The sequence below is a fragment of the Balaenoptera musculus genome, chromosome 4, assembly GCF_009873245.2.
Source record: "Balaenoptera musculus isolate JJ_BM4_2016_0621 chromosome 4, mBalMus1.pri.v3, whole genome shotgun sequence".
Classification (NCBI taxonomy): domain Eukaryota; kingdom Metazoa; phylum Chordata; class Mammalia; order Artiodactyla; family Balaenopteridae; genus Balaenoptera; species Balaenoptera musculus.
The window spans coordinates 10,218,717-10,232,633 of record NC_045788.1 but is presented as its reverse complement, the minus strand read 5'-3'; the positions used below and the strand labels follow the sequence as shown (position 1 = coordinate 10,232,633).

Below are 13,917 nucleotides of genomic sequence, written 5' to 3'. Positions count from 1 at the left end.
AATTTTATTCTTTTACATGTAGCTGTCCAGTTTTCCCAGTACCACTTAGTGAAGAGACTGTCTTTTCTCCATTGTCTATTCTTGCCTCCTTTGTCATAGATTAATTGACCATAAGTGTGTGGGTTTATTTCTGGGCTTTCTATCCTGTTCCATTGATCTGTATGTCTGTTTTTGTGCCAGTACCATACTGTTTTGATTACTGTAGCTTTGTAGTATAAAGTATTTTTTAATTAAGGTATGTACATGTTTTTTTAGACATAATGCTACTGCACACTTAATAGACTAAAGTATAATGTGAACATAACTTTTATATGCATTATAAACATAACTATTATATGCACAACAACCAAACAATGGCTGTGACTCGCTTGATTGCAGTACTTGCTGTATTGCAGTGTTCTGGAACTGAACCTGCAGTATCTCCCAGGTCCGCCTGTATTTGTTAATTAAGCAGTAGAAACAGATCAACTGTTGATGCACACCACAACTCAGGTGAATCTCAGGGGTGTTATGTTGAGTGAAAGAAGCCAGTCTCAAAGGGTCCCATACTCTATAATCTCATTTATGCCACAATCTGGAAGGCAGAAATACAGTGATGGAAATGTGGTTGACAAGGGATAGGGTGGGGAAGGGTGTGAGCAGAAAGGGATAGCATAGGGGAGTTTTGGGGGGTGATGGAACTGTTCAGTATCGATTTTGGTGCTACACTTCGCTATGTTTGTGTTAAAATTCATAGAACTGTACAACAACAAAAAACTGTTACTGTAAGATAATTTAAAAAATAAAAGATTTCTAAATCTACAGCAGCATAAAAAAATATTCTTCCTATGGTTTACATGTCAGGTTGTATCTGTTTAGACACATTTCTAGCTGCTTGCCTTAGCATTTCCATTGTAAATGTATCCTGTCACATTTCTACCCTGCGACCTTCTGAGTCCTTTGGTGTGGCCTCGGCAACCTCATTCCTTTTTATATTCTCTTTGGATTTTCCTCCATCACTATCTCCAGGTTGCATCCTGAGTTGTTAAAGTATGCCCTGAGGGTGGGACCAGCAAGGGGTCCATGTGCCCCGAGCTCAGTGCTAAAAGGAGCTTAGCCATCCGGGCTCCTAGTGCCACGTGCCCCCTCCAGTTGTTGGCCGCCTACATGACCTGGACCTGTTCCTGGTCCATAGCTCCCTGCTTGGTTTCATGGCTCATTGGCATTTCAGTGAAGGAACTTATTCCAAGAGGCTGTAGAAAATCTCCAAGTGGCATTGCTTGAGTGCACATCCTAATTGTAGTGCCTGCTCCACTCTGCCCAGTGGGAGTTGCAAACAGCCTTTATGAAGTCAGATTTTTCTTGGAACCATTCTCAGGTGCCTGTTTTCCCCCTGAGGATTCGTCTTATTAGCTATTAGAGTGGACAATAGAGGCACGTGAGTGTCTTGGTGGCAGCAGGCTGCTGTGTTGGGACGTGGAAGAAAGTGCCATAAACGTCTTCCTTTATTTTCTCTGCTTTGGCTCAAGCTCCTGGTAGGGCAAAGGGTTGTAGACAGCTATTGTGTGCTGGGCTCCAGTTGCTGTGGAAAAGTTGTTTATTTCAAAAGTAGAAAATCTATATCCAAATTAGATACATTGCATGTATTGAAGGTAATGTCCCTTTACTCCCTTCCATTTTATACTCTACAGCACTTTGAGTCTCCTGTTCATGCTACCCTGGCAGTTTTTATTGATCAACAAAGGACAAAGATGGCTTTTGATTCTTTCCAGATGCTAGCAAATTAGGAGATAGATCTACTGAAGATTATTTTGTCACTAAGGAGACGACAGGCTTCTTGATTATTATCTTCTCTGGAGCATATTTTCTTGACAACTAAGGGTTGAAAATGCTCTGGTTTCTAAAACAATAACCTAAAGGTTTGTTTGTTTCATTACTAAGCACTCTGAAGGTGACCATTGGAGGCAATTATTTCTGTCTGTTTCTTAGTCTCTTTACTCTTAGATCTTAGAGATAAGAGAAATGTACAGGCAAGAAGGAGAGGAGGGGAGAGAGATTAACTCTGCTGTCATCATTAGACAGAGCCTCCACAGATTTCTATTTCAAGACTTTGAAAGGAAAGAGCATTTTAAAGCACTTGGTAGCCAGTGTAGCAATTCCTAGATTTTAGTTATTCCTAAAAGAATGCACCCTTGCTGCTAATTTCTTCTGTCAAAAATGAAAACCCACGTACCGTCCTTCATGTAAAAATCTCCTGCATCTTTAAAATAGTTAAGTTCAGATGGGTTTTTTTTTTTCCCCCTCAGAGAAAGGATTTCCATTCATTTAACAGTTCTTGACCAAAAAGGACCTGTTCTGTGAATTCACGTAATTTTCATTTTTTCTTAGATTTTCTCTAAGTTTAGCTCTTTAAGTTGTAGAGCCCCAAATTAAATTCATATCAGAAGTACTTACTGTGTACCTGTCAGGCAAGGCACCAGGTGAGGGCTCAGGGTTGGTCTTCAGAAAGCGCCTGAACTGAGGGAGTCTACTCAGTAGATTTGTGTCAAGAATGCTCCTGATATAAATGATTTCTTTATTCCTAAGTTCTGTTTTTTGGTGACAGGGAAGAAGGAAGCAGGCACCCCCTACGTTTTTTCTTCTGTGACAGCCACATGACCAGAATACCCTCCACGTAGTGCTTGATGCCAGCAGAGGTTCCCCCACAGTGTCATGCAATGCCCACCGTGGCCCTGGGGGGTGAGCAGGACAGGGGCTAGAACCCATTTTCCAGGTGTGGCAGCAGAGGCTCAGAGGAGTGAAGGGACTTCCTGGATTTCATAGGGGCTGTGATTAAAAGTTAGCTTTCTGACTCCTAGATCAATGTGTTTTTCTCCAAACTAGGGGTTCTCAACACTGCCAGATCCAATGCCCCTTTCATTTCTGAAATGAAATTCAAAGTTAGTATATACACAAGTACATACATTAAATAAATACATTTAAAATATAACATAATTCTCTAAATACAATACAAAGGAGAAATAAAGGAAAGTGATCCATAATCAAAGACTGTATTTCAGTGTATAAATGGTGGGACATGTCTAAACTAGAAGGTAGAATGAGGTAGGCAGGTTGCTGTTCCTCAGTGTAGGATCGCCGTGAATACACGTCTACAGATGCAGATGGTGCAGGTGTTTCGTGGTGACAGAAGGACCACACATGCGTGCTGTACACTGGGATGTGGTTCTCCAGAATAATGAACATGTTTGATAAATTTCTGGACACAACAGCATACAATCTACATGGCAGTGACATTCTGGAAAATTCAGACTACGTTAGATCCATGCAAACAATACTTTGAGTTGTTTTTGTTTCTGTTTTTGTTTTTTATACAGCAGGTTCTTATTAGTTATCCATTTTGTACACATCAGTGTATACATGTCAATCCCAATTCATCCCACCACCACCCTCCCCGCCACTTTCCCCCCTTGGTGTCCATATGTTTGTTCTCTACATCTGTGTCTCAATTTCTGCCCTGCAAACCAGTTCATCTGTACCATTTTTCTAGGTTCCACATTTATGTGTTAATATATGATATTTGTTTTTCTATTTCTGACTGACTTCACTTTGTATGACAGTCTCTAGATCTTACCATGTCTCTACAAATGACCCAATTTTGTTCCTTTTTATGGCTGAGTAATATTCCATCGTATATATGTACCACATCTTCTTTATCCGTTCGTCTGTTGATGGGCATTTAGGTTGCTTCCATGACTGGGATATTGTAAATAGTACTGCAATGAACATTGGGGTGCATGTGTCTTTTTGAATTATGGTTTTCTCTAGGTATATGCCCAGTAGTGGGATTGCTGGGTCATATGGTAATTCTATTTTTAGTTTCTTAAGGAACCTCCATACTGTTCTCCATAGTGGCTGTATCAATTTACATTCCCACCAACAGTGCAAGAGAGTTCCCTTTTCTACACACCCTCTCCAGCATTTGTTTTTTGTCGATTTTCTCATGATGCCCATTCTAACTGGTGTGAGGTGATACCTCGTTGTAGTTTTGACTTGCATTTCTCTAATAATTAGTGATGTTGAGCAGCTTTTCATGTGCTTCTTCGCCATCTGTATGTCTTCTTTGGAGAATTGTCTATTTAGGTCTTCTGCCCATTTTTGGATTGGGTTGTTTGTTTTTTTAATATTGAGCTGCATGAGCTGTTTATATATTTTGGAGATTAATCCTTTGTCCGTTGATTCGTTTGCACATATTTCTGAGGCTTGTCTTTTTGTCTTGTTTGCAGTTTCCTTTGCTGTGCAAAAGCTTTTAATTTCATTAGGTCCCATTTGTTTATTTTTGTTTTTATTTCCATTACTCTAGGAGGTGGATCAAAAAAGATCTTGCTGTGATTTATGTCAAAGAGTGTTCTTCCTATGTTTTCCTCTAAGAGTTTTATAGCGTCCGGTCTTACATTTAGGTCTGTAATCCATTTTGAGTTTATTTTTGTGTATGGTGTTAGGGAGTGTTCTAATTTCATTCTTTTACATGTAGCTGTCCAGTTTTCCCGGCACCACTTACTGAAGAGACTGTTTTTTCTCTTGTATATCCTTGTCTCCTTTGTCATAGATTAGTTGACCATAGGTGCGTGGTTATATCTCTAGGCTTTCTATCCTGTTCCATAGATCTATGTGTCTGTTTTTGTGCCAGTACCATATTGTCTTGATTACTGTAGCTTTGTAGTATAGTCTGAAGTCAGGGAGTCTGATTCTTCCAGCTCCATTTTTCTCCCTGAAGACTGCTTTGGCTATTCGGGGTCTTTTGTGTCTCCATACAAATGTTAAGATGTTTTCTAGTTCTGTAAAAAATGCCATTGGTAATTTGATAGGGATTGCATCGAATCTGTAGATTGCTTTGGGAAGTATAGTCATTTTCATAATGTTGATTCTTCCAATCCAAGAACATGGTATATCTCTCCATCTACTGGTGTCATCTTTAATTTCTTTCATCAGTGTCTTATAGTTTTCTGCATACAGGTCTTTTTTCTCCCTAGGTAGGTTTATTCCTAGGTATTTTATTCTTTTTGTTGCAGTGGGAAATGGGAGTGTTTCCTTAATTTCTCTTTCAGGTGTTTCATCATTAGTGTATAGGAATGCCAGAGATTTCTGTGTATTAATTTTATATCCTGCTACTTTACCAAATTCATTGATTAGCTCTAGTAGTTTTCTGGTGGCATCTTTAGGATTCTCTATGTATAGCATCATGTCATCTGCAAACAGTGACAATTTTACTTCTTCTTCTCCAATTTGTATTCCTTTTATTTCTTTTTCTTCCCTGATTGCCATGGCTAGGACTTCCAAAACTATGATGGAATATTACTATTGATGGAATATTACTCAGCCATAAAAAGGAACAAAATTGGGTCATTTGTAGAGACATGATGAGATCTAGAGACTGTCATACAGAGTGAAGTAAGTCAGAAATAGAAAAACAAATATCATATATTAACACATATATTTGGAACCTAGAAAAATGGTACAGATGAACTGGTTTGCGGGGCAGAAATTGAGACACAGATGTAGAGGAAACTATGTTTCCTCTTTTATAGCTGTTAACAGTTGCCTTACGTATTGAGGTGCTCCTGTGTTGGGTGCATATATATTTTTAATTGTTATATCTTCTTGGATTAATCCCTTGATCATTATGTAGTGTCCTTCCTTGTCTCTTGTAACATTCTTTATTTTAAAGTCTATTTTACCTGGTATGAGTATTGCTACTCCAGTTTTCTTTTGATTTTTCTTCAGTTTTTCGCCATTGAGAATGATGTTTGCTGTGGACTTGTCATATATGGTCTTTATTATGTTGAGGAACGTTCCCTCTGTGCCTACTTTCTGGAGAGTGTTTATCATAAATGGGTGTTGAATTTTGTCAAAAGCTTTTTCTGCATCTATTGAGATGATCATATGGTTTTTATTCTTCAATTTGTTAATATGGTGTATCACATTGATTGATTTGCGTATATTGAAGAATCCTTGCATCCCTGGGATAAATCCCACTTGATCATGGTGTATGATCCTTTTAATGTGTTGTTGGATTCTGTTTGCTAGTATTTTGTTGAGGATTTTTGCATCTATATTCATCAGTGATATTGGTCTGTAATTTTATATTTTTGTAGTATCTTTGGTTTTGGTATCAGGGTGATGGTGACCTCATAGAATGAGTTTGGGACTGTTCCTTCCTCTGGAATTTTTTTAAGAGTTTGAGAAGGATGGGTGTTAGCTCTTCTCTAAATGTTTGATAGAATTCACCTGTGAAGCCATATCTGGTCCTGGACTTTTGTTTGTTGGAAGATTTTTAATCACAGTTTCAATTTCATTGCTTGTGATTGGTCTGTTCATATTTTCTATTTCTTCCTGGTGCAGTCTTGGAAGGTTATACCTTTCTAAGAATTTGTCCATTTCTTCCAGGTTGTCCATTTTACTGGCATAGAGTTGCTTGTAGTAGTCTCTTAGGATGCTTTGTATTTCTGCGGTGTCTGTTGTAACTTCTCCTTTTTCATTTCTAATTTTATTGATTTGAGTCCTCTCGCTCTTTTTCTTGATGGGTCTGGCTAATGGTTTATCAATTTTGTTTATCTTCTCAAAGAACCAGCTTTTAGTTTTATTGATCTTTGCTGTTGTTTTCTTTGTTTCTATTTCATTTATTTCTGCTCTGATCTTTATGATTTCTTTCCTTCTACTAACTTTGGGTTTTGTTTGTTCTTCTTTCTCTAGTTCCTTTAGGTGTAAGGTTAGATTGTTTATTTGAGATTTTTCTTGTTTCTTGAGGTAGGCTTGTATTGCTATAAACTTACCTCTTAGAACTGCTTTTGCTGCATCCCATAGGTTTTGGATCATTCTGTTTTCATTGTCATTTGTCTATAGGTATTTTTTTATTTCCTTTGATTTCTTCAGTGATCTCTTGGTTACTTAGTAACGTATTGTGTAGCCTCCATATGTTTGTGGTTTTTAATGGGTTTTTTCCCTGTAATTGATTTCTAATCGCATAGCATTGTGGTCAGAAAAGATGCTTGATATGATTTCAATATTCTTAAATATTTATTAAGGCTTGATTTGTGACCCAAGATGTGATCTATCCTGGAGAATGTTCCGTGTGCACTTGAAAAGAAAGTGTAATCTGCTGTTTTTGCATGGAATGTCCTGTAAATATCAAATCTGTCTGGCCTATTGTGTCATTTAAATCCTGTGTTTCCTTATTAATTTTCTGTTTGGATGATCTGTCCATTGGTGTAAGTGAGGTGCTGAAGTCCCCCACTATTATTGTGTTACTGTTGATTTCCTCTTTTATAGCTGTTAACAGTTGCCTTATGTATTGAGGTGCTCCTATGTTGGGTGCATATGTATTTTTAATTGTTATATCTTCTTCTTGGATTGATCCCTTGATCATTATGTAGTGTCCTTCCTTGTCTCTTGTAACATTCTTTATTTTAAAGTCGATTTTACCTGGTATGAGTATTGCTACTCCAGTTTTCTTTTGATTTCCATTTGCATGGAATATCTTTTTCCATCCCCTCACTTTCAGTCTCTGTGTGTCCCTAGGTCTGAAGTGGGTCTCTTGTAGACAGCATTTATATAGGGTCTTGTTTTTGTATCCATTCAGCAAGCTTGTGTCTTTTGGTTGGAGCATTTAATCCATTCACGTTTAAGGTAATTATCGATACATATGTTCCTATGACCATTTTCTTAATTGTTTTGGGTTTGTTTTTGTAGGTCCTTTTCTTCTCTTGTGTTTCCCACTTAGGGAAGTTCCTTTAGCATTTGTTGTAGAGCTGGTTTGGTGATGCTGAATTCTCTTAGCTTTTGCTTGTCTGTAAAGCTTTTGATTTCTCCATCGAATCTGAATGAGATACTTGCCGGGTAGAGTAATCTTGGTTGTAGGTTCTTCCCTTTCATTACTTTATATATGTCATGCCACTACCTTCTGGCTTGTAGAGTTTCTGCTGAGAAATCAGCTGTAACCTTATGGGAGTTCCCTTGTATGTTATTTGTCATTTTTCCCTTGCTGCTTTCACTAATTTTTCTTTGTCTTTAATTTTTGCCAATTTGATTACTGTGTGTCTTGGCGGGTTTCTCCTTCAGTTTATCCTGTATGGGACTCTCTGCACTTCCTGGACATGGGTGGCTATTTCCTTTCCCATGTTAGGGAAGTTTTCGACTATAATCTCTTCAAATATTTTCTCTGGTCCTTTCTCTCTCTCTTCTCCTTCTGGGACCCCTATAATGCAAATGTTGTTGCGTTTAATGTTGTCCCAGGGGTCTCTTAGGCTATCTTCATTTCTTTTCATTCTTTTATCTTTATTCTGTTCCATAGCAGTGAGCTCCACCATTGTGTCTTCCAGGTCACTTATCCATTCTTCTGCCTCAGTTATTCTGCTGTTGATTCATTCTAGTGTAGTTTTCATTTCAGTTATTGTATTGTTCATCTCTGTTTGTTTGTTCTTTAATTCTTCTAGGTCTTTGTTAAACATTTCATGCATCTTCTCGATCTTTGCCTCCATTCTTTTTCCGAGGTCCTGGATCATCTTCACTATCATTATTCTGAATTCTTTTTCTGGAAGGTTGCCTATCTCCACTTCATGTAGTTGTTTTTCTGGGGTTTTATCTTGTTCCTTCATCTGGTACATAGCCCTCTGCCTTTTCATCTTGTCTGTCTTCCTGTGAATGTGGTTTTTGTTCCACAGGCTGCAGGATTGTCGTTCTTCTTGCTTCTGCTATCTGCCATCTGGTCGAGTTTTTTTGTAAAATGATTTAGGGTCTAGTCTCAGATCGTTGCAAACCAGTTTTCACCTGCATGTACGTCCCATGGGTCACTTAGAAGTCTGTGCAGGGCAGCCCTGTGCATCACAGAGACTGGTGTGCCGCCAGACCAGCTCTCTGACCTAAAAGCCCTCGTTTGCCTCATTTGCTGATTGCTGTGCTGTAAATACTCCCAAAGTGGCTGGCATCAAACTACCAGTAGAAACTGGCCCACAAAATTCCTGCAGATTTAACCATCCGCTTAGTAGGAGCCTGCTTCGGGGCACCAATGACTTCACAGGACATCTGGCGTCTCTGGCCCTGCCCTCTAAATGCCAGTTGGATTCCCCAAATCATCATGACCTGAAAAAAGTGTCACCGCAGATTTCCAAAACAGCTCCCTCAGGGGCAGTATCACCCCCATGGAGAACCAGTGCATTCAGCTCTGATGGTATCTGTGGTGTAAGTGACCTCACCCAGTTGTAGCTGCTTTACCTGGGTGGGTGTAAGTGGTACTCGCCCCCTAGGCCGGAACCTCTGGCTGCCTGTCCTGCTCCAGGGAGAAGCTGGCAGCCCTGAGCAGGAGCGCGGTGCTGGCCTCAGCCTGTGGAGCAGCCTGGCCGTTCCCTGCTGGCGGTCAGGAGGGAGCCCGCGGACCCGCACGCCCCAGCCCTGAGGAGCCCAGGGTAGCCCCGTCCCGCCTCTCAGCTCCGAGGCTTGAATCGGAACACAGGAGCACAGCTCAGAAGAGGACACTCATACTTCAGGGCTGTCCCCTGGGCCCAGTGCCTCTTTGCACAACCCAGTTAGTTCAGCACCTGAGAAGTTAACAAATGGCAGGATTCCTGAAGCGAGCCTCCGTTTCTCAATACCAGAGTGGCTGTGCAGCCTGCATCATGAAGGTGGAGGGGCATATGGCCTGTATAAGGCACAGGTGGGATCAATTCACGGGCCCTGCGAGAACTGAGAGCAAGCTGTAAAAATGGCCCTAAAAACTGACCAAAATATAGGAGGTGGATGCACTCTGCTTTCCGAAGGAAGAACATGGTTTAAGACCTTTGCTACAAAGCATTAAAGACTCATTTCTCTCCCCCCTCAGTGTACACTGGACTCGGAAGTGGCCGTGAGAGTGGGTGGAGAGTTCTTCTTTGACCCTCAGCCTGCAGACACCTCTAGAAACCTTGTGTTGATTGCCGGAGGAGTTGGAATTAACCCTCTGCTTTCCATCCTGCGGCATGCAGCAGACCTCCACAGAGAACGGGCGAACAAGGGACGTGGGTACGAGATTGGGACAATCAGACTGTTCTACAGTGCAAAAAACACCGGCGAGCTCCTGTTCAAGGTAAGGGGGGAGTGTGTGTCCCATAGCTTGCTGTGAGCAGACTCGCATTGTGGTGTTAGTGTCCACGGACCTCTCTTGTCTCCATTCCGTCTTCTTAGCAACAGTTCAGAGGCTTGAAAGGCTGAATCATGTTCAGATGAGGCCCAGGACAATTTAAAAAGCTAGTGCTGAGGAGGTTCCCAGTGCGGTGACAGGGAGAGGGCAGGGCTGGCAGCTTGAACCAGGAGGTGGATGAGCAGAAAAGTCAGCGTGGCCCTGGGGTTCCCCAGAGAGTCACGAGGACTACGGGTGGGCTCAGATGGCACAGGAGTAGGTGAGACCCAGCTGGGTATATGAAACCCCCATCGGTTGCATCTGTGGAAACTAAGTCCATTTGACGGGAGAAGGGTTTCACTCTGGGTTGCTTTGCAGCTGCAAGGAGGAACAAAAGAACAGAAACAGTTAAAAGACACAACTGTGGTCAGTGAAACTGCTGCTTAATTGCCCACGCCTGAGAAAAAGGAAAAAGAAAAAACTCCCGGAGAGTTAGTAACATGCTTGTTAGCATATTCAGATTTCAATTAAAGCCAAATAGCCCTCTGTACTCTGAATACTCTGGCCTGCTCGGCTGCAAACAATATCTCTCTAAGTAGAGAGCGGAGCGGCAGACGTGTGCAGAATGGCAGTGGTGGTTCAGCGTCCCTGGGGGTGCACATCTGTTTTGATTTTTTTAAATTGTAGTGTGACCAAATATGTTTGACATTCCAGAAAAATATCCTTGATTTAGTAAATGAATTTCCTGAGAAGATTGCATGCAGTTTGCATGTTACAAAACAGACTACACAAATCAGTGCAGACCTCAAGCCATACATCACGGGTGAGTCCCCTAAGATGTTTTGACTGTATCCACACCGTTATTTTGTGGATGTGCCAGTTGGTTGAGTGTAGATGCTTTATTGCTGGGAGTTGCTGTCTGGGAATGTCACTACTTGGGGAATTGAGAGACAATTCATCATGGAAAAATACGGAGAGGTTAGTTGGATTTACTTATTATATACAGATCTCCTGCTGCCCATATTAAAATTTTATTTTCTGCATTTTTTAGGGGACCTTTGCGTCATCGCCGTAGTATGCATACAAAGAATTATACTCCGGCTTTGACTGAATCAATTCCATTTGCCATTAATAGTAATTTAAATTTCTCGTGGTTTCCCCTCCCTGGAAGGAGTTCTCACAAAGCAGTTTATTTACTTTGCTGAAGGCAGTTTTGAATCTCTCCCAAAGATCAGTATACTCCCTGGCCCCGTCTGGAGAGTGCATTATGATCAGCTGCCCTCATTGCTTGCCGTGGATTCAGGAAACCTGGAGACGCGCTCTCTGCTTGGGTCCGGCCTGGACACCAGCAGGAGCCGGCACACTGATGACTCAGGACGCGACCCACTGAGCTTAGTTACTGAAAATAAACACTGTTGCCGAGTTGTGGTTAGTCCTTCCTCTTTTCAGTACAGACACGTCTGGCTTAAATTGGTGTTTATTCTGTTTTTTGGTAGAAGGAAGAATAACGGAGAAGGAGATAAGATATCATATTTCGAAAGAGACCTTGTTCTACATTTGTGGCCCACCTCCCATGACAGACTTCTTCTCCAAGGAACTGGAGAGCAGCCACGTTCCCAAAGAACACATCTACTTTGAGAAGTGGTGGTAGGGGGCAGGCGGAGGTGCAGAAGGGTGGGATGGAGGTCCACAAGGACAGGGACAGACAGTACACTCTGTGATTCGTGGTGGATGAATTTACCTCTACCCAGTCTTAGTTTTTAAGGCTGTGAACTCAGTGACCAGTTGGAGAAACAAGAAAAACCAGCTGACAGACTTAAATGATAAACTTTTTGCAAAAACTTCATTGATTAAACTGATTTTCACAACGTTGACTTTCTTTTATGAGTAACTGCTTGATTATCTCATGATGTACCTCGAATTGGTCAATAGGGATTTTCTTTCCCCTTAAGGGAAAAAAAGACATAGACTTTTATTCAGTCATATGAAAATATGGTTTTGTGTGTGAAATGTAAGCTATCTTTAAATTATTTGATAACAAACTATATATCTTATGTTGAATAAATTTAAACGTAATTTCATTTGAAATGCTTTATTATATTTAATGTCTTAGGGACTTCCCTGGTGGCACGGTGGTTAAGAATCCACCTGCCAATGCAGGGGACACGGGTTCAAGCCCTGGTCCGGGAAGATCCCACATGCCATGGAGCAACTAAGCCCGTGAGCCACAACTCCTGAGCCAGCGTGCCACAGCTGCTGAAGCGTGTGCGCCTAGAGCCTATGCTGTGCAACAGGGGAAGCCACCACAGTGAGAAACCTGCACACCGCAAGGAAGAGTAGCCCCTGCTTGCTTCAACTAGAGAAAGCTCACGCGCAGCAACGAAGACCCAGCGCAGCCAAAAATAAATAAATAAATAAATAAAAATTTAATGTTTTAGTTTACCTTATTGTGGCCTGCAGCCTTGCTTCTTCAGAAGTTGGGTTTGGAAATAGAAAATTATTAGGAAAACTGCTTTAGGGAATTGAACATCCAGCATATTTGCTTCATGTTAATAAACATCCTCAGTATGTATCCTAATTGTTAGTTTCTTCTCAGATGAAACCTTTCCTGGGGTCTGTGTCTTGGCCACCTGCCTCAGTGCTACATGTGGGAGGCGGCTTCTTGTTTGGGACAAAGGCAAGGATGACTGCCGTGTTCCCTGTTGAGTCTGCTTTTAGTGGCTCGGCTGGCTGGCTGTAGAAATGTGCTTAGGATTGATTAGGGGATGCAGAGCCAATTCCAAACCCTGTTCCTCTGCCTTTTATTTCATTCTTTTGCCAGGGTTGTTCCTGGCACAGCAGCTTCTCACATACCTGTTGAGTGACTAAAAGAAAGCAACTACCATTTAACCCCTTGCTAAGCCTGGGGTTGGGAGGTGGTCCTCAGGATGCATGGAGAGAGTGGAGAGCATCGTCCCAAGGCTGCTCTGGTGGAACTGCTAGATAGCAGACTTGACTTCTTATCTTTGTTTAGAGTTTTAAAAATCTGAAAGAAGTCCCCAGGCTCAGGCCAGGCCCTCCTTTCTGTGACAGGCAGTCTCGGACCATGGCCACTTTCCTGGAGAACCCCATGAGATAAGGGGGGTCCGGGAAGAAGGGCAGACCAGAGCTGGAGGTGCAGGGGTCCGTGGAGAGGATTCTGTTCTCCAGCTGATAAGAGAGGGCAGGAGACCCTTTCTCCTCTCTGGGGTTGCAGGTCTCACGGGGACTCCAAGGCTTAAACACATCACTGATTTATGGGGTCTGGCGACAGCTAGCATCATCATTCTAGCCTCTGCCCTGTTTTGAATTTTGTTAAGTCTTAAGCAAGGATAATTTGTCAACTATTTCAATCCCAGATTTGAATTCCGTAAGAGGAGAGGGGGACCCTTGACCCGACAGGAATATCAGAGTCCGTTCAGGGCAATGATCGTCACCATTTCAGAGGTGAGGGGAACATGAGCTCTGGCCTCCCTAGGGAGCCCTGAGTCACCTGTTGGCCCCAAGGTGTCCAGGCCAAGGGCTGGCCTTGAGGGCAGAGTGCTCAGAGGAGCAGAGCGTGATGAGATTCAAGGGTGCGGGAGCCCCGAAGGGCTCTTCTGCCCACCGGCCAGGGCAGCTGGTAGGGAGGAGACGCCCCGGTACCAAGAGGGAGTCCGCCCCAGGCCTTTCTGTGTTGGGAGTGGAGGTGCAGGGGGAGTAGCTTCAGTGCAGCATGGGACAGGGGCCTGTGTGCCCGCTGTTGTGTCATAGAGCAAGGGCCACTCGTCCTG

The 13,917-nt window shown here is 42.2% G+C and overlaps 1 protein-coding gene across 2 annotated transcripts in view; it reads left to right on the top strand.

Moving 5' to 3' along the window:
• OXNAD1 (oxidoreductase NAD binding domain containing 1) overlaps positions 1-12,077 on the top strand; it is a 55,783-nt gene extending 43,706 nt beyond the window's left edge. For both annotated transcript variants that reach the window (XM_036850384.1, XM_036850385.1), the window contains 3 exons: positions 9,851-10,093; positions 10,841-10,949; positions 11,623-12,077. In XM_036850384.1, the coding sequence (XP_036706279.1) occupies positions 9,851-10,093; positions 10,841-10,949; positions 11,623-11,777 (507 nt within the window). In that variant the 3' untranslated portion in view covers positions 11,778-12,077. The remainder of the gene's footprint in view (positions 1-9,850; positions 10,094-10,840; positions 10,950-11,622) is intronic.
• The last annotated feature ends 1,840 nt before the right edge of the window (positions 12,078-13,917 follow it).